The 25,684-nt window shown below is 40.6% G+C and overlaps 2 protein-coding genes across 2 annotated transcripts in view; both read left to right on the plus strand.

The window, feature by feature from the left end:
• Positions 1-7,459: 7,459 nt before the first annotated feature.
• Positions 7,460-20,977, plus strand: dyrk4 (dual-specificity tyrosine-(Y)-phosphorylation regulated kinase 4). The gene is made up of 14 exons (XM_034878528.1): positions 7,460-8,014; positions 10,988-11,071; positions 12,611-12,763; positions 13,023-13,173; positions 13,414-13,577; positions 14,884-15,020; positions 15,799-15,939; positions 16,894-17,032; positions 17,253-17,334; positions 17,924-18,096; positions 18,226-18,286; positions 18,810-18,939; positions 19,056-19,192; positions 19,476-20,977. Exons 1-14 carry the CDS (start codon positions 7,991-7,993, stop codon positions 19,736-19,738), a joined length of 1,839 nt encoding a protein of 612 aa, XP_034734419.1. The 5' UTR covers positions 7,460-7,990; the 3' UTR covers positions 19,739-20,977.
• A 2,177-nt stretch (positions 20,978-23,154) lies between these two features.
• The window catches only part of ndufa9a (NADH:ubiquinone oxidoreductase subunit A9a), a 6,704-nt gene continuing 4,174 nt past the window's right edge, over positions 23,155-25,684 (plus strand). Inside the window, exons 1-5 of the mRNA XM_034878529.1 lie at positions 23,155-23,281; positions 24,326-24,499; positions 24,759-24,856; positions 25,205-25,296; positions 25,474-25,615. Coding sequence (XP_034734420.1) covers positions 23,227-23,281; positions 24,326-24,499; positions 24,759-24,856; positions 25,205-25,296; positions 25,474-25,615 — 561 coding nt within the window. The 5' untranslated portion in view covers positions 23,155-23,226. The remainder of the gene's footprint in view (positions 23,282-24,325; positions 24,500-24,758; positions 24,857-25,204; positions 25,297-25,473; positions 25,616-25,684) is intronic.

Genomic DNA, 25,684 nt, shown 5'->3' on the forward strand with positions numbered 1-25,684 from the left:
TCTTATTTTAATGAATTGATTGTTGATTTTAACCTACTCTCTTTCATTTAAATTAAATATAATTTGATTTTAAAATCTAGAAGGTAAGAGACAAACACATCATTTGATCAGAATAAATCTGCAGATTTTGCTGCATGCCTCTGACACAAGATAGTTGTGGAAACTTTCCCAGCTGGTCAACAGTACAGATGTTAGCTTGCCTATAAAATAGCCCATTTTAGATTTCTTCATAAATCAACCAAAGGCTAAAAAGCCTGATAGACCTGAGGCAGAAACCCCAGCAACTGTAACTGAAAGAAGTAGCAGCAGCACCTCTACACCGTTCACTCCCACAGCTATCCTGCTAGCAACAGGAAGTGAGGCAGCAAACTTTTGATTTGATTTCATTTAATTCAGTGATGTGCTTCATATATTTGTTGGCTCAGTGTTTGAGCTTGTAGTTGGCCTATTCTGTACCCTTGTTGTAGCTTTGTTCCTATATGCGTTTATGTATTTGCATGTGTTTTCTTAAGTCGCCACTTAGGCTTTTAACCCAGCCAAGTAGGCTAAGTTACCGTATGCAACACTTGAAATGCAACAGTGCATCTGTAACTTATTTCTAATTGAAAATGACTGACATTCTGGTTGAGCAAAACATTCATCACGACTATTCGACCTCCTGGTAATGCTAACTCAGTAATCTACAGTGGCAATAAAGCACCGTAAATCTCAGCAGGTGTGGTAAAAACAATACCGTTTTGTCCAAAGCGGCCACAAGAATCAACAGAATCTGAAACTTACATACAGCCACTTTAAGATAATTCTCAAAAGTAAGGGGTTCATTTGTCAGACTCACAGTTGGGGACATTTAAAAAAGCTAATGTTCAAAATATCACCACGGTTCAATCATCTGTTTAACTAGGCCAGTAATTGTAATTGTAATTCTGGCAATGTTTGTCTGTCTGACAAAGAAGACAGACAGGAAGCTCTTGTATCGTGTTGTATAGTTTGTGGTTATTACAGTGCATGAAGTGCGATGTGTCATGTTTTTTGAAGCACGGGAGGATTATGTGTACTCTGCATAAAAATGGTCTTCACGGGCCGGCACAGTTGACACACTTTGCAGACAAAGGTTCTAAGTACAAAGCACAAACAGATGTTTGTTTGTTTTTATGTAAGGAAGACTATGCAATAATGCTGTGTTACTTATTTAATTTCAACAGAATCAGATGAGATAATGAATAATAATGCTATTTGTTTGCAAATTTCTGTGCCAAACATACATAGAGTTGCTCACATGGAATACATTTTGTCCAACTAACTCAAACTAAAACACAAAGATATTCAGTTTACCACGATATAAAACAAAGAGTTAAAATATGTTTTAAAAATGACTGAAACAATTACTTGACTATCAAAATAGTTGTCAATTAATGCTCTGTTTCCCAACCAATCGTTTCAACTACATGATTGAGATCACCTTTATACTCCAGCCATACTTGGTTGGTACAATGTACCTTTAGAGGTGATAATTGTATAATTTTATAACAGAATTTTGATTGTTTGCAATCTACATTTTTCATGATTTTATCTATTTTTGTCACACTAATTTATCAAGGGGTGTAGTGAGCCACCATATTAATCATGCAGGTACAGCATGTCTCATCCAAACACAACTTGCTGTCACCCTCTGCTCTAACACAGTAGCTACATTTAAGTATCACTGAAAAGCCGACATCCCACACTGTATATATATAGAGAATATAAATATAGAGAGTTTCTCACTAAAGCTAAACGCAGCAAACATTAGCCCCTTTAGACCTTGACAGAGCTTTGCTGCAATCAAACAGGGCTTGTGATATTGTTGCTGGACACAAACTGAATGAGGGAGTTTGTTTTTTGACTTACCCTCTTCACCGAGTTGGAGTGAGCCTCTTCAAATCGCTAATGGGATTTGGCTTGGCCTGAGCCCCGCTTAATTTTAAGCTGTGTTCATTACAATCACACACACACACACACACACAAACACACAATGTCAGACACACAAAACAGACCTCTCAGTCCTTTTGATTGAGAATGAGCATAATAATCAGACAAACATTAAGAACTTGATTTGATTGTAATTACTTTGCAATAACAACAGCTCATCGGATGTTCTTTTAATACGCTGACTGTGTGCTGGTTGTTCATTAGCTACCGTTCTGACAATACTTCCAGTTGAGTCAGTCACCCTTGTGCAAACATGAACTCATGTGGCATTGCAATTCCCTAGTCCTCATATAATAACGTATTCATAGCAAAAGGTTTAAGTTTTGGATTTATTTATGTACGCATGTAAACAAAATTTTAAGCAGACAAAATTGAACTCAAACATGACTTTAAGTCACATGTGATTAATGTGTCCTTCAAGTCTTTGTCCAATGAATCATCATTAAAAATAGCAGAAATGTTAACTGAAAACACTGTTATTAATCTAACCTTCTTAACCAATTTCTATTGCCAAACACCATTACCGTGTCATATGTAAGCCACATTGAGCCTATAAGTGCATTTCAGAGTGTGTCTATGTGGTTGCACTTATGTCAACTTTTGAACTCGACCCATATCTCACATGGTGACAGGCTGTCACTGAGAAGTTAAAACTGCAGATGCTGCAGCCCACCTGCTAGACAGGTCAAACCCACGCTCCTCTCTGCCAAGTGGAAGAAGACGCTGATACTGTCTGTTTTGGCTGGCAGTTCACCTCGCTTTACTTTGCATCGTCTGGCACCTGGCAGCGATTAGCCCGGGCCCGACAGATTGTAAGGCACCAGGTTATGGTCCTCTAAGCAGAGGTCATTTGGCCCTTCTTTGACTAAGTCTCATCTGGCCTGGTGCATGTCCAACCACCGGCTGCCCACTAGCCAGATCTAACTTAATGGTTCAAACACATGGGAAAGGTGGCAGGAGGCCAACAGCCGGTTGAAGATTCTGCCATCGCTGGAATAAGAAAAGAGTCAATAAATTAAAAAAACTAAAGAGTTTTTTTTGAAAATGAATAAACCAAAGAAATGTAGGAAGAAAGAGATACAGCAGCTTGCACTCTGTCAAATATGCATCAAGAATGGCTGACAGGGCAGTAATGGAATACAGTAGCCTGGTGCTTCATGCTACAGAAATAGCAACATTTTTCCTGTCACCAAAACAAGGCGAACAGATTTTATTTTTGGTAGAGGGGCAGAATTTATGTTCTGGTCACTAAGAGGACATGTCCTTTGATTTGAGAACATTTAAAGTGAAATTACTTGAGGAAGAGAGTTGGTACTTAATCACCTTTTAACTCATCATTTTATCATCAACAATGAACAAAGAGATGCAGAGAGGTAGTTACAACATTACAACATTGCCTGTAGGATAAAGCTCCTACCCAGCCACTGTGTCCTGTCCCGCTGTGGACTCTGCAGTTCCCTGGTGCTGTGTGCAGAAGGCAGGTGGCCAGGGTGTGGTGGGTTAAGATTTCACCTACACACTGTTTGTCAGCAAGGCTGTAGCAGCCCACAGGGGCTAGTGGCAGTACAAAGCAGGTGGAGAACGGTAGAGGAGATGGATGGGGAGGGGGAGGGGGGATTGATAGCCCCTCTGGCGATGTCTCCAAGATACAGAAGCAAGAGAGAAGGCAGAGGAAAGTTTCAGGCATCTGTTGAACCACATGGGAGGCCCATTAGAGCTATATACCCCCTCCCTGACTGAGGATGATGGGATCTGCTTCTACAGGAGCTCTCTCTCTCATGTCCCACAGTCCCCCCCCCCCACCTCCCAACCTGCACTCCCAGAGGCCTCCTTTACAGGAAGCAAAGTGCCGGGCCCCTGCTGCTGTGTCTCCGGCTCAGGATGGGTCCCTTGTGGAGTCCCATCCATACGTCACTGGCAGCGGCACAAGACAGAGAGCACTCCCTCCCCGATTATATCAGCAACAGCATCCTCTCACTGTCTGTCTGCAGCCTGCCTTTCTACTCTGTCTGTATCCCGGAGCAAAGATAAATAGTTTGGAAGAATCTGACAAGGAGGAAAACAAAGAGGGCGCCGAGGTCTGAACCAACCAGAATGTAACCTTATATGAGATGCAGAGTCCAGTGTAGGGGAGAATTGTGACGAACCACGAGAAGTTAAGACGTCATTCATGTGTTCAGGATTTTGTACACACCTGCAGAAGACAATGGAAAGTGAGCGTAACTACACTTTGTAGTGTTAAAGTTCTGTTATTTTGTCATGTGGAGTTAAGGAGGAACAACATTACTTACAGTTTCTAGACTAAAAGCAGGAGGGAATGCCGGCCTGACATCCTCATCCTTAATTTGCTTCTGAGGATCTGATCTCTGACCTGCTGATAAACTTCTTCCCCTCCGGCTGGATACGGTGTCCAGAGGCTGAGGTGGGCTTCAGGGTGTGGTTGTGGCAGCATGGGGGAGATGTGTTATGTGGGAAGACGGGACCTCGCCTGCCTGCTGTGGTTTTAGCCTCCTCCAGGGCTGCTGCTGCTGGGGCAGAAACAGGAGGGTCCAACCGGAGGTAGGTTCAGATGCAACAGACTCAAGACAGGATGGCAAGCAACCACCTACACGCAAAACATATCTTCATGCCAGCCTCTCTTTTTTTCTCTTTTGCTTTTTATTTCCTGTTCAGAGCACTTGAGTCTCTCTTTTCAGAAAGGCTTACTGGTAGCACAGTCCTGCTGGTTTTAAGTTATGTCAGGGTCAGGGTTACTGTGTTAGGGTAAGTGTGGCACTTTGTTTTATTTATTTTTGGTTGCCATAGAGATATACTGTATTTGCATTGTTTAGCTTACCAATGCGTTGTCACCTGGGTGACAAAATGCGCACTGCATATTGACTCCCCCAGGTGAACTGTGGTGAGGTTTACAGTGGCTGACTTGTGGTTTGATGATGTTTGATCTCTCCTGTACTGAAGATACTGTATAACAGTTGAGGGTGACTTGCAGTTTTCAATTGTGTGTTTTTATATTAAAGGACTAGTTTGGCAGTTTGGGAGATATGCTTACTCTATTTTTCTGCTAACATTGATACTACTAACATATACTGTATAAATGCTAAATGTGAAGCTACAGCCAGCAGCTGGTCTGCTGAGCTTAGCATGAAGACTGGAAACACCTAGCCTGGCTCTGTTTTAAGGTTAACAAGACCAGGTCAAAACCTAGTATATGGCTGGGCCAAGTATGGTCGATGTGCTTAATTGTTGCCAAATTGTTACAGGTATAGTCAACGGTGGTGTCTAAATTGTGAAAATAGACATGTAATGTTCATCTGTAGTGGTCCCATTAATATTTGTTTGTTGTGTACTGACGTAGCATATCACATGACATGGTGAAGACACATTTAAGACAAATGATTTAGGACAGATTTTTATTAATGTTGCTAATTTTAAAAAGTTTTTGTTCTGGAATATTTATCTTATTGTTCCTACACTGACATTTATTAAAACTGACAACTTCCCTCTCTGCTCTATTCATTGCACCAATGTAAATATCTCTGCCGGAAACTGAAGTCCCAATGGCATTGTTTCCCTGCATTACTTTCGGATGGTTCTATTCAAGATGGTTATTCTTTCTTTATCAGAATGAGAAATGTGAAATGTGTAGGCCTACTTGTTGTTGACTAAAATAAGCATGTTAACTTTAAGCTTCAGTGTGTAACTTGTCTCATATCAATGAAAGTCTGTTACATTCAAGCCATTGCCAATTGAGTTGCTTACTTACTTTTGAAAAAGGTTTAGGATCCTACAGGGTGCTCTAGCGATCAACAGCTGAGCCTGCTTAGCTCTGATATAAAAATCTTTGCAAACTTCCTAGCCCGTCGTTCGGAGTCCCATGTGTTAAAATTTCTGAACTCTGATCTTGTCTTGTCTATTCGTACATGGTCCCTTTCCTTTTTGGATGTCATATATATGGAGCTCTCCACGGCTCGCATAAATGGAGTGGCAGGAAAGACTTTGGACACTTCACTCAGCATTGCTGAATCCTTGAAATCCATTCTGCAGACCTGTGCTACAGCCTTCTTGCTCCTATCTGTGTGTGTTTGGTCCCTTTTTTCTTATGTTGGTCTCCTTGTCTACGTCTCTTGTATGTTTGTGTTTGTCTGTATCTGTTTCTGTGTGTCTTGTTTGTGAGCTGCAGACATCGTTCTTGCTGTTGTGTTTTTATTGTGTCTCTCTCCGTCCCGTATTTCCTCATTGTTTTGGTGGGACACATTTGACTGCAAGGACGGATTGTGGCAAAGGTCCACCTGCACCTGTGTATATTGTCACCTAGAACAATGTTTTGCACTTTTGCTTATCTGGTTGTTAAACTAAATAAAGACAAATTTGATTAAAATAAATATATAAAATAAATAAAAAAGTATACCTCTCCCCATGCTGTTAAAAAGTAACTCTTAAATGAGCTACATCTTTTTTTACTTGAGTAGATTTAAAAAAAAATTACTATTACTTAAGTAGAACATGTGTGAATATGTATTTCCACCTTCTTCCCAATGTTGAACCCAAAGTTAAAGGTCCCATGACATGGTGATCTTTGGACGCTTTTATATAGACCTTGCTGGTCCTCTAGTACCATATCTGAATTCTCTTTCCCAAAATTCAGCCTTGGTAAGGTGGGGGCTGGGGGTGTGGCCCTGACCAACTGCCACTTTACTCGTTTGACAGCCATGATGTCTCTCTCTCGTGGGTGGGCCAAAGCAGAGAAAGGGGAGGTAAGCTTGCCCCTTTTGACCTCATAAGGGGCAAGAAAACCCCTCATAAAGTGAAATTTTGCCCTTTGGAGAGGAGAATAAGTAGGGTAGGTGCAGTCTCCTCGATGGCAGCTCATCCTGTGCTGAAGCTGATTACTATTGCATAATATTGCAAATAGCTGATATATAATCATATTCAGCTCCTGGACAGTAGGCTACCTCTGCTCCTCAAGGCATGGAGCAACTGAGCTGTTTCATACAGTGATGTTTAGGAAGTTTAGTTTAGTGATTAGTCATTGTGAAACAATGGAAGCGGCCATCTCTCTTTTTTAATTAGGAATTATTCTATTTCAATACTAAGCACAGCATCTTAGCAAAAGCTGAGTGAATTATATATATTTTCTTTGACAGTAATAGCCTAGGTTTGAGAGTGCTGGCACATAGTTTACTAAAATGGAGCTATAAGGAATTCTATAAGAAATACTTCACAAATCTTCGATATTTTCTTGAGTGGCCCATCTTAAGTTCTGTTTCCCTTTGATAGTATACATTGCGGATTGTTTCATATAAAGCACACAACAAGGGAGCTTTACTGGAAACAAAATTGTCCTAATTTCTTCCAACAACGAAAGAAAGATGAGATTTCCAGAATGACAGTGAAACTGCATGGACCATGACACCCTTTATACATTGCAGAGGATCTCTGGATCTCCGTTTGAGAGAGCGAGCAGTCTACAAAACAGTAACTGTAAATTGCGTGGCCACGATGCTTGCGTCGGTGTAGCCTATATGTGAAACCTTTCTGTACAGCGTGGGTGTTGGAGAGCGCATCAGTCACAGCGTGGTGAAGGTGGACGACAGCAAACGGATAATAAACAAATCTATATCGGGAAAGCCCCGGCTGTCAGCGGCAGAAACCTGAACAGGTGGCTGCCTCATCTCATGTCTTGTACGCGTCAAGGCGCACAAACCCTCACCAGCTTGTCTGGCTTGTTAATCTCCTCTCTGACGACAGCGCACTGCACTAACCCTTGTGCGCGTAAAGGCAAACAAAAGCACGAGTACGGCAGGTTTGGCTCGGTGGAACTGATCAGTCATCAGGATTGTATCTAGTCATTAGTGTTGATTCAGTCCTCTTCACGGAGTTGTAGAAAGTGCGTCTTGGTTTTGAAGCTGGACTAAGAAGTTGGATACAATGACTCTTTCTTGGACTTTGTAAACTCTTTCTCTCCTCTGTGTTTGTCTTTGGATTGTCAAGCAGCTGTACAGGCTGACACTGATAACACAGCATGTTGCCAGAAATAAATAACAAGGTGAGGCGCTTTGATTTGTTTGCAAGTTTGTGGGTTGGTAAAATAGCTATTTCCTGTATGGATGTCAATTTGAAAGCAATGTATGTTCCATCAGAGTGTATCTATGATTTTCTAATAATGGCAGGACTCGTCTGCTTATCCAATTAACATAGAATTTTAAAATTATTATTACCATACTTAATCTCACTTTAATATTCCTCTATAGTGGACTTGCAGACATGCTTTTCTATGGTATAAGAATTTGTTTTGCCCAGATACAGGGCTTCATTCCAGGCTTATTCCATGTAGGGAAACCCATTTAGGTATCCATTTACAATGGAAAGTCAACTCCAATGAAAGTCTACCATTTATTGTACATGTTTTATGTAGGTGTATTGATAAAGTCATTCTCACTTTGGACTTATTTTCATTTCTTCTCTATTCCACTTGAATGCTTTTTTTGTCATCCGCCCCCTGTCTCCAGACCGCATGCTAAATTCTGATGAAAAATCTGATCCATTTCTATTTCAGTCGTTGTTTAGCCTACTTACTTTAGTGTTTGTTGTGCTGGCATGTTCTGTAAGTCTATATGTGTTCTGGTGTATTTTTCCCACCTTACATGGTAAGTGTTGTAATTTAAACCTCACCGTTTTTGGATCTTAACAGAATTGCAGCTCGTTTTTAGTATCAACAATTTTATAATAATCAATTGTTTGCTTTGACAAACCAATTAACCATATTCAGATCCATATTTGGTCGGTGGTGGCCTAAAGGTTAGAGAAGAGAGCTTGTGACCGGGAGGTCATCGTTAAATCTGGGTGGGGAAAGTGAAAGAGCAGCGCTCGTCCTTCCCTCATATCTGCCACTGAGGTGCCCTTGAGCAAGGCCCTTAACCTCCAACCACTCCAGTGGAGCTGCTCCGTAGTACTGGGCAACTTCCAGGTATGAATGTGTGCAACTGCGTGAATGTGATCAAGGCGTTCCTGCAAAAGAGAGACTTCCTCTCAGTGAACCTTCTATGAATAAATCAAGGGATCCTAACATATAACAGAAATTCTGATGACGTGGGTTGATCAGTGATCTTCCTGTCATAGTTGATGCCAATGAAAACGACAGGGCAGCGTGATTAACCATTGAAAAATAACTGTAAATGTCTGACAGCTGACAGTGTTAGTAGACACAGTTTTACAGTTTGTTTACCCTCAGTTACTCCTGGTGTTATTGCTTTGCTGGCACTCTGACCAGCTGACCATTGAGGACCCAAATCTGCTCTCACACCCCTGCTGTGAGGACCCTGATCTCTAGCAAAGATCCCCAGTGGCGTAGAAACAGAGTAAGCATAACTCCTTACTTCTGTTTCCTGTCTTCAATTCCATTCATCTATTTATGTTACATCCTTTAAACTCGCCGGCACTTTAGGAGAGAGTACCCTCTTTTATATTTGATTCATTTGAGTGTGCAATTATGTCTACCCAGGAAAGATAATTTACTGTATCTTACAGTGAAACCATATCTAACACTGTGTTTGAAGTATTACTATGTCTTTCACTTTCTTGTGCAAACCTGGTTCTTAAGCACAGATAGCGAAGTTGCTGTTTTGAATCTTGAGAGAAATCTCATTATTTCATGTTATTAATAGGAGAGGTGGAAAACACAGAAACGTGTGCACTTGGGCACGTGCAATGATGTCACCTGGTTTCAACTGGGCCAAGCGCTCATTAGTCAGGCTTAGAGCAGACCTTTCAGGTGATGTTTTAGAATCCAATCTGCCACAGTGACCTATGGCTCCTGCTGTCACTCACAGTGCTCCTAAGATTGTAACGTGATCATATTATTGTGTCCAACCTTTCTCTGGCTAAGTGTTGTGTGCCTGTCTTACTGAAGAATCATATCAACTTTATGGACCTTTTTCACAGCAGACATTTCAACTTGTCATAGTAGCTATTTCAGTAAGTCAACATGCCCAACACCAGGGCCTCTCCTAAGTGGAATGTGGCCATCATTAATGGTTTTGAATACACTTGTGCTTTTCCTACTGTATGTCCGCCGTGGAAAAAGTCTACCACAAATGCCACAGCCAGTGAGTGTTTTCTTGTATCGAGTGACCAGTAAAATTTTAAGAAGTCAAATCACTGTCTCATCCTTCTCATCCTCCTCATCCTCCTCATCCTCCTCTTGCATACAATGCTGTCGTGACAGCTGATGTTGCTTTTGCTTCTCAATTAGAAGGTTTAGTGTAAGGTTATGATTGGAAAGCTGTTTCCTATCCAGCACCTGTGGATAACACCCCACCCATCCTGTCTCACCCACCCACTCTCTCCCTCCCCAGACGGAGTTTAGCACATACACCCACATGGGGATAAGCTTTATTTCCCCCATATGGTGTCGCCCAAAAGAGCTGCACACTTACCCGCTGATTACTAAGGCACGTGTAAGCTGGCTTGGGGTCGGAGAGAATCGTGCACAATCATTCCAAATGCATGTGACACGTTTTGTTTTAGAAATCAAGAACTTTTGTTTTATTGCAACATTTAAGGCTTCCTTTCATTGAGATAAGTGAATCTCAAGTGTGCACAGTCTTGGATGCACATGTAGACCCGCTGCCAGACACATGGATTTGCACATGGTCACACACCTGCAGAACCCAGCAGGTACACCGAAATTACTGTTGCTGGGTGTTTTACAGAAGTGATCTATTTTTGGTACCAAAAGTGTCTTATTTCTGGTAGTCTCACTGCAATCTCGCTCAGCTGTCCACAGACTGTGTGTTTTTGAGAATGGGGTTTCCAGGCAGCATGAACACAGGAAGCTGTTCAATTAATAATATTTGTTATTATATATGACTCCTTTAATCCATCTCTCATGGTGTCAAAGGATTGGTTGAATCTCACAATGGAGATTGTGTTGTTATGCATAAAAATGTGCATTTGTGACCACAACTTTTTTTTCTCATCTTGTAGCACATTTTATAAATTGTTCTCATTCCTCCCACAGACATCAAGACCGGAGGCCTTCCCTCACCCTCACAGACTCCCAGCAGAAGGCAACCGTCTCGGAACAAACCGACCCTGCTCACAGGTCAGTGCTTCCCCCCTGCTAGATGCTGCAGCAGCCGACCCCTTACCCACAACATGTATCAACTCTGGCATCTTTCCCTTTGTGTTTGAGTTATTTGAGGTGTACTGGTATAATTGCCTGAGAGATAATATTCATCCTTTTCTTCTTTATTTCTTTTCATACACATAGAGTGAGCTACACAAGAATCCCATTATACATCAAAATGCATCATAGAGACTTATTCTGATGTTTTGAATATTGACAGAGCAGCTCCTCAGAAAAGAAGAAAATGTCCGTGGTGAGCTTCCCAATAGAAGTCATCTATATTGACATTTATTTTCTCATTAGAAAACATGGATGTGACTGCATACACCTTGCTGCACATGTTCATGTGTGACGCATCACTGACATTCATTGAAGTGCAGCTTATTAAAGCAGCATGGGTATGTACAGTCGCGTAGCTGCGTTTACTTCTTTTGCCTGTTGTGGTAGGTGCCTGCAACTATATTTAGCCCTATCTCTATGCGTCGTAACCAAGTTGGCAGATCCTGCAGCAGCTCTAAACACGTGAGATGAAATATCAGAAATATCTACGGCTTGGGTAGGAAAGCTTTTTTTCCTGGAATGCTGTTAGTAATTAATGTCAAATAATTTATTATGTTGCCAATACAGTACATTGTGGAAGGCTACATAATAGCACGCAGGGTGTAGTTTCAGCTCTGTTTTGACTTTTTTTCCATGACATTTGGGTGAAACTGCAGCCCAGTAAGTGAAAACGTGTCCTAAATATACTCTATAATACCCCTCTTGATGCTGATACATGTCCGTAGGATATCTCATTTTCCCCAGAGAGTTTGGCATAGGACAGAGGTCTAACTTTGCCCATCATTGCCAGGGCAGAGTCTTGCAAGGCAGGGACACATGTAATCGTGCTCTCAGAGCAAGCACGATGGCAGCCAGTGAAAAGCAGGTTGCTGTTCTTCACCTCCCCCACAGAACCAGACAGACAGACTCTGTCAGGACCGAGCCTCACAGGCTTTGTCCCCATTTCACTCTGACCTGATCAGTAATTCCAGCCGCTGCCTGCCGGGGGTCCTGGTCACCTGAGCCTCTGCAGATGAAATGCAGGTGGAAGGGATGTAGGCCGCTAACTGAGAACACAAAACTAAAACTGAGGAGCTACAGCCAAACACAGACACATATTAATGAAAAAATGAAAAAAGGGATGTAACAAGCAACATTTAGACTTCACACTCCTCACACCGACTCTATACAGATGCTTTTGTTTTTGTAGATGTGCTTCACAGTGGGTTATTAAAGATCTTAAAAGCCTTGTAGCTTTGTTGATGTTTCTGAATACTTTTTTTTGTGCAAAATATACTACAGTCTGCCTTCGTCTAAGTCGTTAGTCAATGCTATACATTTTAGGCTTCTGGAGTTTAAAAAAACAGACTGAAATATCGTTCTCCGTCACCTAACTCCATCTTATTGTTGTCACTGTTTTTTTTTTATTTATGTTCATTTCTTTAGTACAACTAACATCATTCCTCTGATTTACAGAAGTTCGGCCATGGTGTAGGAACCCTGCCTCAGCTTGAGCCACCAGTGGTCCAGGTCGTGGTCAGCAATGCCAAAAACCAACATCAGCCCTCAGACAACATCCTGCCCCAAATTACCAACAAAGGGGTTCAAAACAACTATCAGACCCACCCGGTGAGCACTTATACACCAGCAGCCTGTAATATCCTACAATGGCAGCTTGTTTAGAATTATAATGCTTTGTGATGTTTCCGGGACTAAAAAGATTTAAGCATCTATATTTCTCAACAGCGGCTTATTTAACTCAAAATTAGTAGTTCCAGGGACACAGAACACTGTGAAAACATGAAGAAAATTAATTTATCTTTGCTCATAATTACAATGGGACTATCCTTCCTCTGTGTGTGTGTGTGTGTGTGTGTGTGTTGTACAGGATGAGAGGCCAAAGCCCGCCCAGCAGTTCAGCACGCGGTTTGGTTCAACATTGGATAAAGTGTCTGTCTCCCGCAACAGCAAGATTATCAGCAACAAGCTGGAGAAAGAGAAGGCATATGAGGGTCAAAGGTTACCCATGTCTCCCCTAGGTAGGTAATCCTGGATAACAATACAATACAACAGGATGAGAATGATGATATTTCACATTTTGAATATTTCTTTAAAGGGTGTTTTTTCAAGACAGGCATGTAACTAAGTAACAATTTTGATGCAGTAAAAATAGCGTGCTGACATTTAAGTCGATCGTTCACAATCCTCTGCTCTTGGCAGAGGTGTAATCAATATGATCGTGACTCATCCCACCCTCCTCCTCTTACTTCCTGTTGCAGAGGCACTGAAACACTTCCAGGACCGGCTGACGGAGTTTGAGCAGGAAGAAATCATGGACTACGCAGAGATCTGGTTCCTTGGCCAGGGCTCTCAGAAGATCGAGGGTTCCCAAGGAACTCCGCAGAACTCTGGATACGATGACGAGCACGGAAGCTACGTCAGGGTAAGACGGGTGGCCTGTTACTATGAAAATGAAGTCTGTTTTTTTGTAAGCAGTAACAAGCAGAGACCTTTTAGAAAAGTCTTCCTCATTACTAATGGCAGGTGCTTTTTTGTAATTGAAGCCAAAAAGCAGTACATATACAAGCTCTCTGGTGGAAACCAAGCTTGGCACACACATTTCAAACAAAAATCATGGAATATGTATATGTAAGCATCTTAGACTGAAAACGTTTTAGTTGTTTTGCAACTCCTAACATCTACTTCTTAGATGTTAACTTGTCCCAGAGGGACTTAAACAGTCCGACAGAGAGTTTGCTAAACAGTTGCTAAAGTTAGCTTTGATCAGTACAGGAACATATTTTGCACATCTACAACATGAGGAATATGTGGAAGTTGTTGATTGGTGCACCTATAAAAACATGGCTTCTCAGGATGTAAACCCATTTGCCTTAAGATGGTCCAGAACCAAAACGTTGCCTATTACTCAAACTTTATATTTTGTGACAGTGAGTGGGAGGTTTTCTTTGGAAAGTCAGCTTTGATGAAACATAAAGCTGACTAAAGTGCTAGAACAAAAACTGAAACTCACACTGTAGCTACATGTATGGAAGCATGAAATCTTAAAATGTAGGGGATCATTCATAATGTGTTCAGCAGTGCTGTCCATCATGAGAACATTTTTGTTTATCATAAAAAAAACCTGATAGTTCTATAAAACGCCCCATGGTTATTCAGGCTTCATGTCAGCCCAATTTAAACACACATCTACATGTGTGCAATTGTGCAGAGACATTAAAATGAAATCTTTTAAAAGTAAGTACGTAAACTCAAAATGCCTGAAGACTCGCACACACATACAATACACATTTGCAGGCTTTTGAGTTGCCTGAGCTGCCTTCATATGACCTTAATCCAGCAGCTGCAGAACCCGCCATCTGCTTGTTTGACTTCATTGTTCAATGCTGTGCACAATAAACTGAACTGAGGTCATCAAAGCCTGTATCAACAGGCTTAACTGTCATGCCTGTCAGGTGACTGACAGGCATTGGTTAGTTGAGTCCCATTGTCACAGGCTTGAGTTGGCAGTTACAGCAAAGTACAGGGTTAGGGTTAGTCTAACAACTCTAGTGTCATTGAGTAAATAGCATCTAGAATCATTAAGTAACAATTATAGATTACAATTCTGTAAGTCTCAAAATTACAAAATATGGATTTATTTATAGTATGTTTAATTTAGCTGAGTGATGGATATTTTTATTTCAGTGAAAGCATACGTGAGGTCTATTCTCTTACTCTTGCTTTTTCAGGTTCTGCATGACCACATTGGCTACAGGTTTGAAGTGCTTGAAGTGATCGGGAAAGGCTCCTTTGGACAGGTCCTGAAATGTCTGGACCACAAGAACAACGAACTCGTAGCAATTAAGATGATACGCAATAAGAAAAGGTAAAAGTGCACAAACACATTTCAGTGTGATTTATTTCATTCACTGCATTTCACTCTGTCCAAGTCACCTGCGATTGATTGATTTAATATTTTATTAAATACATCCTGTATTACTCTTTCATTTAGACAACTCTGAACCTCACTAAATACTCTATAAAAGAATTAAGAGGAGCCAACTTTTGGATCTGATTCCCTGTTGTGAGTTTTTCCCTCATCCCTATGTCGTGATCCCTTTACATTTCAGAAGTCTGCCAATCCCCTGAGTTCCTGATTTAGCGTGATAGACGTCTGGACCCCATGGTGTTGTCTTACCTTTCCTTAGTCACTGAAGAGCGCAGTGTGGCAGCGCCTACCCGGGTCCTGTAGGTTAGATACAGGAGCCATTGGGTCTTCCCGCCACTTCAATAATGCAGAAAACAAATGGGACAAACTGTCAGAGCAATGCCCCAGGAGAACTCTGCACTGTGTTAGCCGATCTTATCTGTCCCGGGGGAGGATTGTGTATCGTTGACATAAAGAAATATCCAAGGATTTAACGAAGTGATGTGAAGAAAAAAAATCAACAGCATAAAATGTTCAAATAATAAATCCAAAATGACCAAAGAGTCCTATTTATTGCCATTGTGGCATGTTAGAAATCAGAAAATGAAAAAATACTGTCCATATAATTATTCTCTTTCTGCAATACCTAGACAAGGAGCAATACATGGTGTTTAAATCACAGGTGCTATTTTCTGAAGTTCAGTCTAACACCTCCTGTTATCTAATGTGTTTGTAGGTTTCATCACCAAGCTCTGGTCGAGCTGAAGATCCTGGATGTGATAAAGAGGAAAGACAAAGACAACCTCCACAATGTCATCCACATGAAGGAGTACTTTTACTTCCGAAATCACCTCTGCATCTCCTTTGAGCTTCTCGGGTAAGTACGCTCGCTCCCATTCTGCATGTTCAGAAGTTAGTCTTACAGGAGACTATGAAGACGTTACTGAATAATTCATCTCTTAATCAAAGGTATTCAAGGTTAGTCACCTTCAACAACAACAACAGCATGGTTAGCTTATTGTCTCCATTCATTCTAACGCTGTGTGGCCAAGGGTGTCGGACTAGGAGCCGAAATTGGACCGCATACCCACGGCCCTCATGTGAGGGGGGCCCAAAAAGATGCTAGGATGAATAGCTGTGGATGCGGGGAGGGGGCCCTTAGAGAATGCCTTTCTACAGTGCCCAGAAGTATGTGCTATGCCCCTGTGCATGACTGCAATCAATTAGGAGTTAAGTGATCACCTGTGTCCATTAACGCCATCAATGTCTTAGCGCGGATCGCCACTGATATCTTATATATTTGAAGGGAGATAGTTCTGTGTATCATTCAGACAGAATGACCTTTTAATGCCATCTTGGACTGGCATCTTGTCTAACATTACTGTCACTGAATCCTTTACTTAAGGCCTTGATCGGGGCCCTATCTCTTACCCCCTTCTTGCTTCATGGTGTGAAGGGTCCCGTTACACAGTCTAAAGAAGTTTATGCTTACTACAAGTAGCAAGAAATAGCAGACGGAGTCTCCCTTTGAATGTGTGCACAATTGCAGGTTATTTAAGTGTGCGCTTGAAAATCAGTGGCTGTTTTCTTAAGGGTAATGCAAAGTGTAGAGTAACATCAAACTTAGCCGCCTTTTTTTCATCAGAGCGTTTATTTGTGGAACAGTAAGAAGTTCTTCATGTGGTGCATCTTTTTATAAGTGAATCTATATTGAGCTCACTGCGCTATGTAATGAACAAAGTAAATGCTGTAGATAGAAAAAGAAAAATGTAAGAGTATTTTAAAGATAAAAAAAAAAAAACATAAATCCCATTTTATTTTGTCTCGTTAGGGTGAACTTGTATGAGCTCATCAAAAAAAACAACTTCCAGGGCTTCAGCCTCGCTCTCATTCGCCGCTTCACCCACGCTCTCCTCCGGTGCCTGCAGATGCTGCACAGGGAAAAGATAATCCACTGTGACCTCAAACCGGTACTGACTTATTCCTATACTTATTCTTGTCATATAGAATATGAAAACCGATTTAAAATATAGTCAACAAAACCTGATGTGGGCCACACCTTTAGCCTGAATCTATGTACTGCTGCTGAATGAACTGCAAATAAGCAGTCATCAGATCAACAGTGGGAATTTTGCTCCACCTTGTGGAGCAGTAGAATATAAAAGTGTTTGTGCTTCTACATGTGAACAGGAAAACATCCTTCTGTCTCAGAGAGGGCCAGGGAACATCAAAGTGGTTGACTTTGGATCGAGCTGTTATGAACAACAAAGAGGTAAGAGCATGAAACTCAACAAAAAGAATAATGTAACTAAACTTTTTACTATGGGAAAAAATTGTTTAATTAACGTGTGTATTGTGATTCTTTTAGCAGCAGTTTAAAAAATTGATATCCCGCCAGAATTGTTTTTATATACCAATGTTTGGCCTCAATATTTTCTTTTCATACGGTACCGTTGACGACGATGAACCGTTTCCAGTAAAACAGACAGGAAGCAGAAAATGCTGAAAATACATGTTGTGTACTTCTTTACAAACTAAATAAATGTTGGACTGACCGACTGATATGTGAGGTGCATTTATTTTAGAAAACAATACGTTTTTAGAATTGTCTCATAATATATTGTTTCCAGAAATGTATCATTCAACTTACTATATACTATACTACTGCATTACAATACTTCTAGAATCACAATGAATAAAAATAGCAACACAAATCAAATTGGCACCCATGTAGAGTGAAGGAATATAACAGCATATTATCCCAGCCCGGCGGGATATTGAGAGAAATAGTCCACAGAACTTCCATCTTCTTTATTCTATCCTGAGACCTCCCTCACAGTCTCTTCTTTCTTTTCCATTAGTGTACACCTACATCCAGAGTCGCTTCTACCGCTCTCCAGAGGTTATCCTGGGTCACCCCTACAGCATGGCCATAGACATGTGGAGTCTGGGTTGCATCCTTGCTGAACTCTACACAGGCTATCCTCTCTTTCCAGGAGAGAGCGAAGTGGAGCAGATCTCCTGCATAATGGAGGTATGACATGGAAATAATTGTGTGTCCACATATATTTTTGCAGTGGCTTTACATTTCACAAAATGTAAAGGAATAACAATTTTCTAACATTGGCTGTTGAGTTGCTTCAGTGATGTTTTTGATTCACAGGTTTTTGGGATGCCTCCAAATGATTTTGTTCAATCAGCATCAAGGAGGAGGTTATTCTTTGGTAAGAATTTGTCTTCAGTTTCAGACATTTTTTCATATCTTATTTCAGTGGATATTTGATATGTAGCACAACATACAATGTAGATAAGAGCATTTTCTCAATGGCATCATAAGATAAATGAATAACTAGGCCAGTAGTTTGCAGAAGGTGTTACATAACGCTATAGGAACAATTGTGACTATTATTGCTAATGTTCATCACACCCCCAACCGGCCCCGTCAGACACCGCCTACCAAGACCTTGGGTCTGTCCCCTAAAAGGGTGTTTTCCTCAGCACCCAAGGTTTCTCCTTAAAAGGGAGTTTTTTCTCACCCATGTCACACTAAATATTTGCTTTTGGGGGAAATACTGGAGTTGTAGGGTCTTTGTAAATTATAGAGTGCAGTCCAAACCTACCTTATCTGTAAAGTGTCTTGAGATAACTCTTGTTATGATTTCATACTATAAATAAAATTGAATTGAATTAAATGAAATTGAATGTGACAGACAGTAGATCAGTACTGTGTTTGATAATTGTGTACAGACTCAAAAGGAAACCCCAGGAACATCACTAACAGTAAGGGGAAGAAGAGGAGACCCAACTCTAAGGAGCTGTCCGCTGCTTTGAAAACGAATGACGCTTTGTTCTTAGACTTTATCAAACGCTGCCTCACGTATGTTCACCCTTTCAAATGACTTTTTATCAAGTAGGCTTCAGTGATACTTTATTAAAGGTCAAATACAAATCTGCACTTGCATACTTAGTTTTTTTTTCTGTGTGTGTTTTCAGTTGGGATCCAACCAAACGTATGACCCCAGATGAGGGGTTACAGCATGAGTGGATCCTGGAGGGAAATTTCAATAAAGTCCGGCCGAGAGCCAGGCCCACAGTGAAGAAGACCTCCGACAGCTCAACCAGCAATCCTGGTAAGAGTACTATCCGTTTCATCATCCATGCTATATACTTCCAATAATTCCCACATTACCCCTAATACCCAAAGTATTTTGAAGTAAAAGTAAGAAGTATAAATACAGCTAACAGCTAAAATAAAGCAAAGACTTGCCTTCCAAATCTGAACAGTTCAGGTTAAATGTGTACACACTGTTCACCCTCAGCAACTATGATCTGATGCCATAGAAGCAGACATACCGGCAGAGTTGTTTTGTATTCATCTTGAGCTGACATTCAATGTTTGTTTCCACGGTACAGCGGAGAAAGCAAGCTCACAGAGCAACACAACTGACAAGCTGGAGAGAGAGGGTTCAGCCACAGGAACAACGATGGCCCCTACCGAGCGTTTGCGGCCCATCGGGGCCTCCGCGGAGGAGGAGGTGTGTGAGAATGAGGATTCCAAGCAGCAAGAAGGAGGTGGAGAGAGGCCTGTTCACATCATCATCAAGCCTCAAGAGGAAGTGGGCACAGAGAGGAAAGACAGCCAGGGGCTGTCTCAGAGTTTGCCCCCCATCCTGTAACAGTCAAACGGGAATCGTGCTGCGTTCAAGTGGCAAGTGTCCCACTCCCCACCTGAGAGAGATTGAGTTGGGGGAAGTAGAAGTGAATGGACAGCTGACAGAAAGTTGAATTAGTTTGGCCCTGCACACACAATACATGTAAAGATCCTTCATGGTCTCATTCATTACAAACACTGCCGTGATGCTTCTGTGTCTACATGACATCACATCACAAAACAACATGTTAGAGTAGTCCGAGAATAGTCTGAGATGGTGTTTTCTATAGACAGGTAGGAAACCAACCCGTTCCCACATGCTCTGAACAGAATATGGATGTATGGAGGCGATACACTGATCAGCTACATAGAGGGACATCTTCTATTTGTTGTTTTAAATATACAGTCATAGTGTTTTGTTTTATTCTGTGGAACTTTGAGTTTAAATGACAGTGAAGTCCATCAACCAGCTGTACCTTTTTTTTATAAAGGAGTTAAGTTGCAGTTGCAGGCATTCTGTTTAAATGTGTCACGATTAAGACACCATGCTGTCTGCCACATAGGAATGCACATGTTGAATTTAGATCACATGGTTGAAAACCTTTACCATAACACAGCATCACCTTTTTGAAAGTCGCTGTCGCCTGTTATTGAACCCAATCTTTGCTGGGCATTGAAATCTTTAATAAATAGGTAAGACCATAAACACTTTAACTTTTCTAAGTTTTCAGGTTAAAAACCAAAGTAGGTGACTTTAAAGGGTGCATGTGTATAACATTGATCAAATCTTTGTTTTTGCATTTCATTCTGTCATAATGGTACAATATGTTTAAGAAGTGTGTGCAATACAGGCTGAGCCAAAAAAAATGTTTTTTTAATCATGTTAAAGAAATAATTGTCATGTTCTTTTTAATCATAGAATGTAATTGATGACATATAGATTATTAATGGGTTCACGTATTTATTGTGGAACATTTTTGATCCTGTTGCATTTTTGTTTCACAATTTAATTCAACAATCATAAAATATGTATTTGTAATAGAATGTATTGTATATATTTCTGCTCTAATTTCCTATGTATGTACATCTAATACAGAACATATTTGTTGAAGGTTTAGACAAGGTTTTACTTGTTGTGTTGTTACTGTATGAAAATATTTTGTATGTCTGTGGTATTTATAACATTTTTTTATATATTAGAAACAAAAAGACAATCCTGCTATTGATAGTTTGTGCCTTGCAGTATTAAACATCTTGCACTTTACTATTGTATGTGAACACCTGAATTAGAAACCGGACTCTTCTCACCTGTCAAACAGACAAGGGTTCATATTACCCTTCCAGGTACCCTTTATTTGACAAAATTATGTATAAACTAATGTGACAGAACATGATGAAACAATTGTTTTATTATTAATCATATTTTTTTAATAATGATTAAGTCACCAACAGAGATCAAATTTTAATCTAATATAGACCTGTGCCCTTGCTATCTATCAGCTAAGCAACAAGAGAGCCCGAGAGGGTGGATGTAGCTGAAATACAAAAAGTTAGGATACTGTAGTTATTTACATTTTAATGTCTTTTTGTCTTTTATGATTAAATAAAAGCTTGTTTCAAAGGGCATATGATTTCATATTTCATCATTTGTATTCAAATTGTTTGTGCTTATGTTTTCAAGATTCTTCTTGAAATGATGCTGAGGCATCGTTGGCACAATGTTCAATTCTGAATCAGACCACAGAGTACAAGCAGTTTAAAATACCCTTTAGTTGTAAGGTGTACAGTAGTAGGCTAATTGTTTTCCCTTCCTGTTGCTTCATACAGTAAGTATGTAGTTTGGGCAGTGGTGGCCTAAAGGTTAAAACGCACGCTTGGGGCCGGGAGGTCGCACGCTCACATCCCCAGACCGACGGGACAAAATCTGGGGGGGGGGGAGTGAGAGAGCAGTGTCATGGGGGTAAGCAAGCCTCCACAAAGTGTCCCTCTTGTGGGGCCGTTTATTGCTAACAAGCCATCACCCACCGTTAGCATCCCATTGACTGACATGCATATTGGCACCACTTTGACAACAAATAACTTTACACCTGAAGCGTTTAAAGATTCTATCTACTGCATTGTTTATTTCTAAAGAAACACAACAATGTACGTTTTGGCTCTGTAGCAGACGTTTCTGTAGAAATAGGCTAACAATTGTGTCATAACCATGCAACTTTCTGTTGAATAGTAGAAAAATCTCCGTACAGTCCAGGACAAGCTTGCAGGCAGTTTTGACTTACATTAGCTGTTTTGGTTTAATTTCTAATGTTAACTAGTATTTTAGTTAGCAATAAGCCTGTAGGCTACCTATGTTATCTCCTAACATATACCTACGCTCTCTGTCTAAACTGTTTTAACTGTCTATGAGCAGCGGTTGTTCACCACTAAGGTGCCTTTGAGCAAGGCCCTTAACCCCAACCGCTCCAGTGGAGCTGCTCAGTGGCCAGCAGATCAGACTGTGGTGGTACTGGGCAGCTTTCAGGCATGAATGTGTAACTGTGTGAATGTCATTGTTGCAAATGGGAATTGTTCTCAATCGACTTACCTGGATAAATAAATGTTTTTTTATAAAGTAACTGATAAATAGATAATTTAATTTTAAGTTACAATTGTAAAATGATTTTGACTATGCATTTTATGAACACAATTAAACAAAACTGTTTTTGTGTGCCAGCAACTGGAGCTCTGGTTGCCCTGTTGATACATTTGTGGCACAGTGCTACCACTGGCTGCTATGTGCAGTGACACCATCCCTGGGACAAGCAAGGGCAAAAGTGGCTTTAGCCCTTAATACATTGAGTTAATTGGTGCATCATAAATGCTTATTTAAAATCAATACATCTGTTTATTATACTTTACATAAGATAAGAAGATACGCTTGCAATGGTAGGCCTTCTATTTCTATGGCCTATAGTCTACATAGCCTATTCAAGTGGCACACTCCATACTCCCTAGTATGGGGTCAGTCATATACAATTGTGACTGAAAAGAGACTGGGAGACAGAAATCATTATTTTTACAGTGTATGATCTCCTAACAACTTCATTATATGTGATAGAAATAACTCAATTCCAAATGTCCTCTGAGGCCTTCCATAAAATGTATGTTGCCCATTGACTATCAGATATGAACAACTTCATTATGTGATAGAAATACCTAAATTCTATACGTCTGAGGCCTTTTATACCAAGTATGTTGCCCATTGTCTATATGTTATTAGAGATTTTTATTTAAAAACCTTTTTTATTGTTAAAACTGAGGTTGTATTTCTTAGACTTTTGTCTGCATATTGACATAATTCTTTCTGGATACGTTTTGTACTGTTAGGACCACAAGCTTTTTTTGATAGGTGTGGACAACGCTACGTTACAGCTCAACGGTGATAGTGAGTTAACCACTGTCGTAAAATGAAACTGTCTATGGTAAAATGATGTGTGAGTATTTTGAACCACACGCTATGCCGTAGTCGGAAAGATGGCGACCTTAGCGCTGGTTAGCCGTCCTGTGGGTGTCCTTCCAAAGATTTCAAGTGAGTACTATCAAAACAGTGGGAATTTGATAATTACTCTAACGTCTTAGAGTATAATTTAGTGATTTCAAATATTTACATATGTGTCATGCTTACCCGGACTCACAGTAAGACCACACATTTGGCTCGGGTGACCTTGCTAACAGGCTCGGGGCTTTAGCTAGCTAGCTAGTAAGTTAGCTCACGTTTGGACCTTTGAATAATTAAAATATTATTAGCTAAGTTACTTGGCCATATAACCACCCTTATCACTTTGTGAATTAGCGTTAATTCACGAAGGACAATAGGATGAGCTTTCCAGTTGCCAGGTGGCTAACGTCCTGACGTCTGTTTTAACGTCAGTGGCTCAAAGAAACATTCGCTATTTTTATAAACATTGGTAACGTTACCTTAACGTCACGGTAGGTTGTTACTCAGGAAACCAACGGCACTGGATGAGTTGCTAACTGACCTGTTGTTTTACAGCGAAGATGCTGTCAACAGTATGCGGTGCACACAGTGACGCTGAGCTAGCCGTAGATTTTCTTGTATTATGTAACTGAGTCCACAATAGTAAGGTTCCTGTTAATAATGTTATTATTGAAACATGCAGCCTTTAAAAGGCTTTATGGCTTATGTGTTGTTGATTTTTATCTGGTCAGTGCATACAGTAGTGTCCCAGTGTACAGCTTTAGAGAAAGAGAGAGAAACACAATGTGTAAAGCAAGAAAATGAAAGAAGTACAATACCGCTACTGTACAATAATCGTTGATGTGGTGCTGTTGAACTTTATTACGCTTTGTACACTGAAAGATGTTTCTAATACCTGTCCACCCCGTTTATTGATACCTATTAGGTTAAATTCCAGTGTAACACCTACAACAATAGTAACACCTCCTCAGTATAATGCCGTACAATTACAGAGCTCCACAAACCTCTATGAATGATTCTAATGACATCTAATTATAGCCATCATGAAGACATGTTTTATTGCTTTAATTAGTTTTAGGTAATTATACCGCTTGATGTGAATCAAAGGCTGTTGTGTTCCTCTCATCTTAATAGGTAGCTGCTCCTCTGCTGTACTGTCAGCAGCACCCGTCACCACAATCCAGCAGAGGAAGCTCCACCATGCTGTCATCCCCAAGGGGAAAGGAGGACGCTCGTCCTCCAGTGGAATAGCGGCAACAGTGTTTGGTGCCACAGGTTTTCTGGGTCGATACGTGGTCAACAGGCTGGGTCAGTTAAAGAGCTGCTTGGCTCTTATTTTTTATTTTTTTCCCCCCACAAGGTTTTATTTTAGTTAATGATACTCAACCAAAATATAGCCTCTAACAAGACACATACAAATATTTTGGGGCCCCATCACTGCAGTTCATTTATTTGTTGAAATTTGTTTAATGTATTATTGCTATCAAATAACAAGTTACCTATACACGTGACCCATGTGTGCTCCTTTTATAAGCTCATGACACAAAGATGTGATGATCATTTGCAGGTCGGATTGGCTCTCAGATTGTTCTCCCTCACCGCTGTGATCAGTATGACATCATGTACTTGAGGCCCATGGGTGATCTCGGACAGATCATTTTCATGGTAAGATACATACAGAATTCTCGCAGTGTTAGAATCTTTAAACTGCATACACAATAAAAATAATCAATTCAGAGCCTTAAAGGCCGGGTTGGTAAGGTTGAGAAGCTAGCAAGATTTAGAGGTAGACCACTGTCTCGCCACTTCAAAGCAAGGCACTGCTCTGCTTCTGTTTTAGAGAAAAGTGGAGCACGGACAGCCCGTTCAGTTTGATTGGTCTTTACAGGATTACAGCAGCTACAGAGGATGGATTTTTCAAAAAAAATATCATAAAGTGTGTATTGGGAAATGTTACAAATTCTACCTTTAAATGAAATGCAAATGTGCTGTCTCTGTTTTGTCTTGTTGCAGGAGTGGGATGCCAGGAACAAAGAATCCATCAAACGGGCTTTGGAGCACTCTAATGTTGTCATTAACCTAGTGGGCAGAGAGTGGGAGACAAGGTACACATGGAGGCTGAAACAATGCCCTGAAGCACCTGATTTACGTTAAGTGATATTGTTCTCATGGAAAAGAATTGAAACTTGCTTGGAGATGAGGTGAAGGTGACTTTGCCGAATGGGCATGTAAATTGTAAGCAAGCATTGACATAGAAGTATTTTTCATCTTTGTGTTTACAGCAACTATCGCTTTGAAGATGTCTACGTGACCATCCCTCAGCAGATTGCCAAGGCAGCCAGAGAGGCCGGCATTACAAAGTTTGTCCACATGTCTCACCTCAATGCTGACATACGCAGTCCGTCCAAATACTTGAGGAACAAGGTAGAGAGCTGTTTTTCCACACTGCACATATCTCTCTCTCTCTCTCTCTCTCTCTTTCTTTCTCTCTCT

Source organism: Etheostoma cragini, chromosome 8, assembly GCF_013103735.1.
Source record: "Etheostoma cragini isolate CJK2018 chromosome 8, CSU_Ecrag_1.0, whole genome shotgun sequence".
Taxonomy (NCBI): Eukaryota; Metazoa; Chordata; class Actinopteri; order Perciformes; family Percidae; genus Etheostoma; species Etheostoma cragini.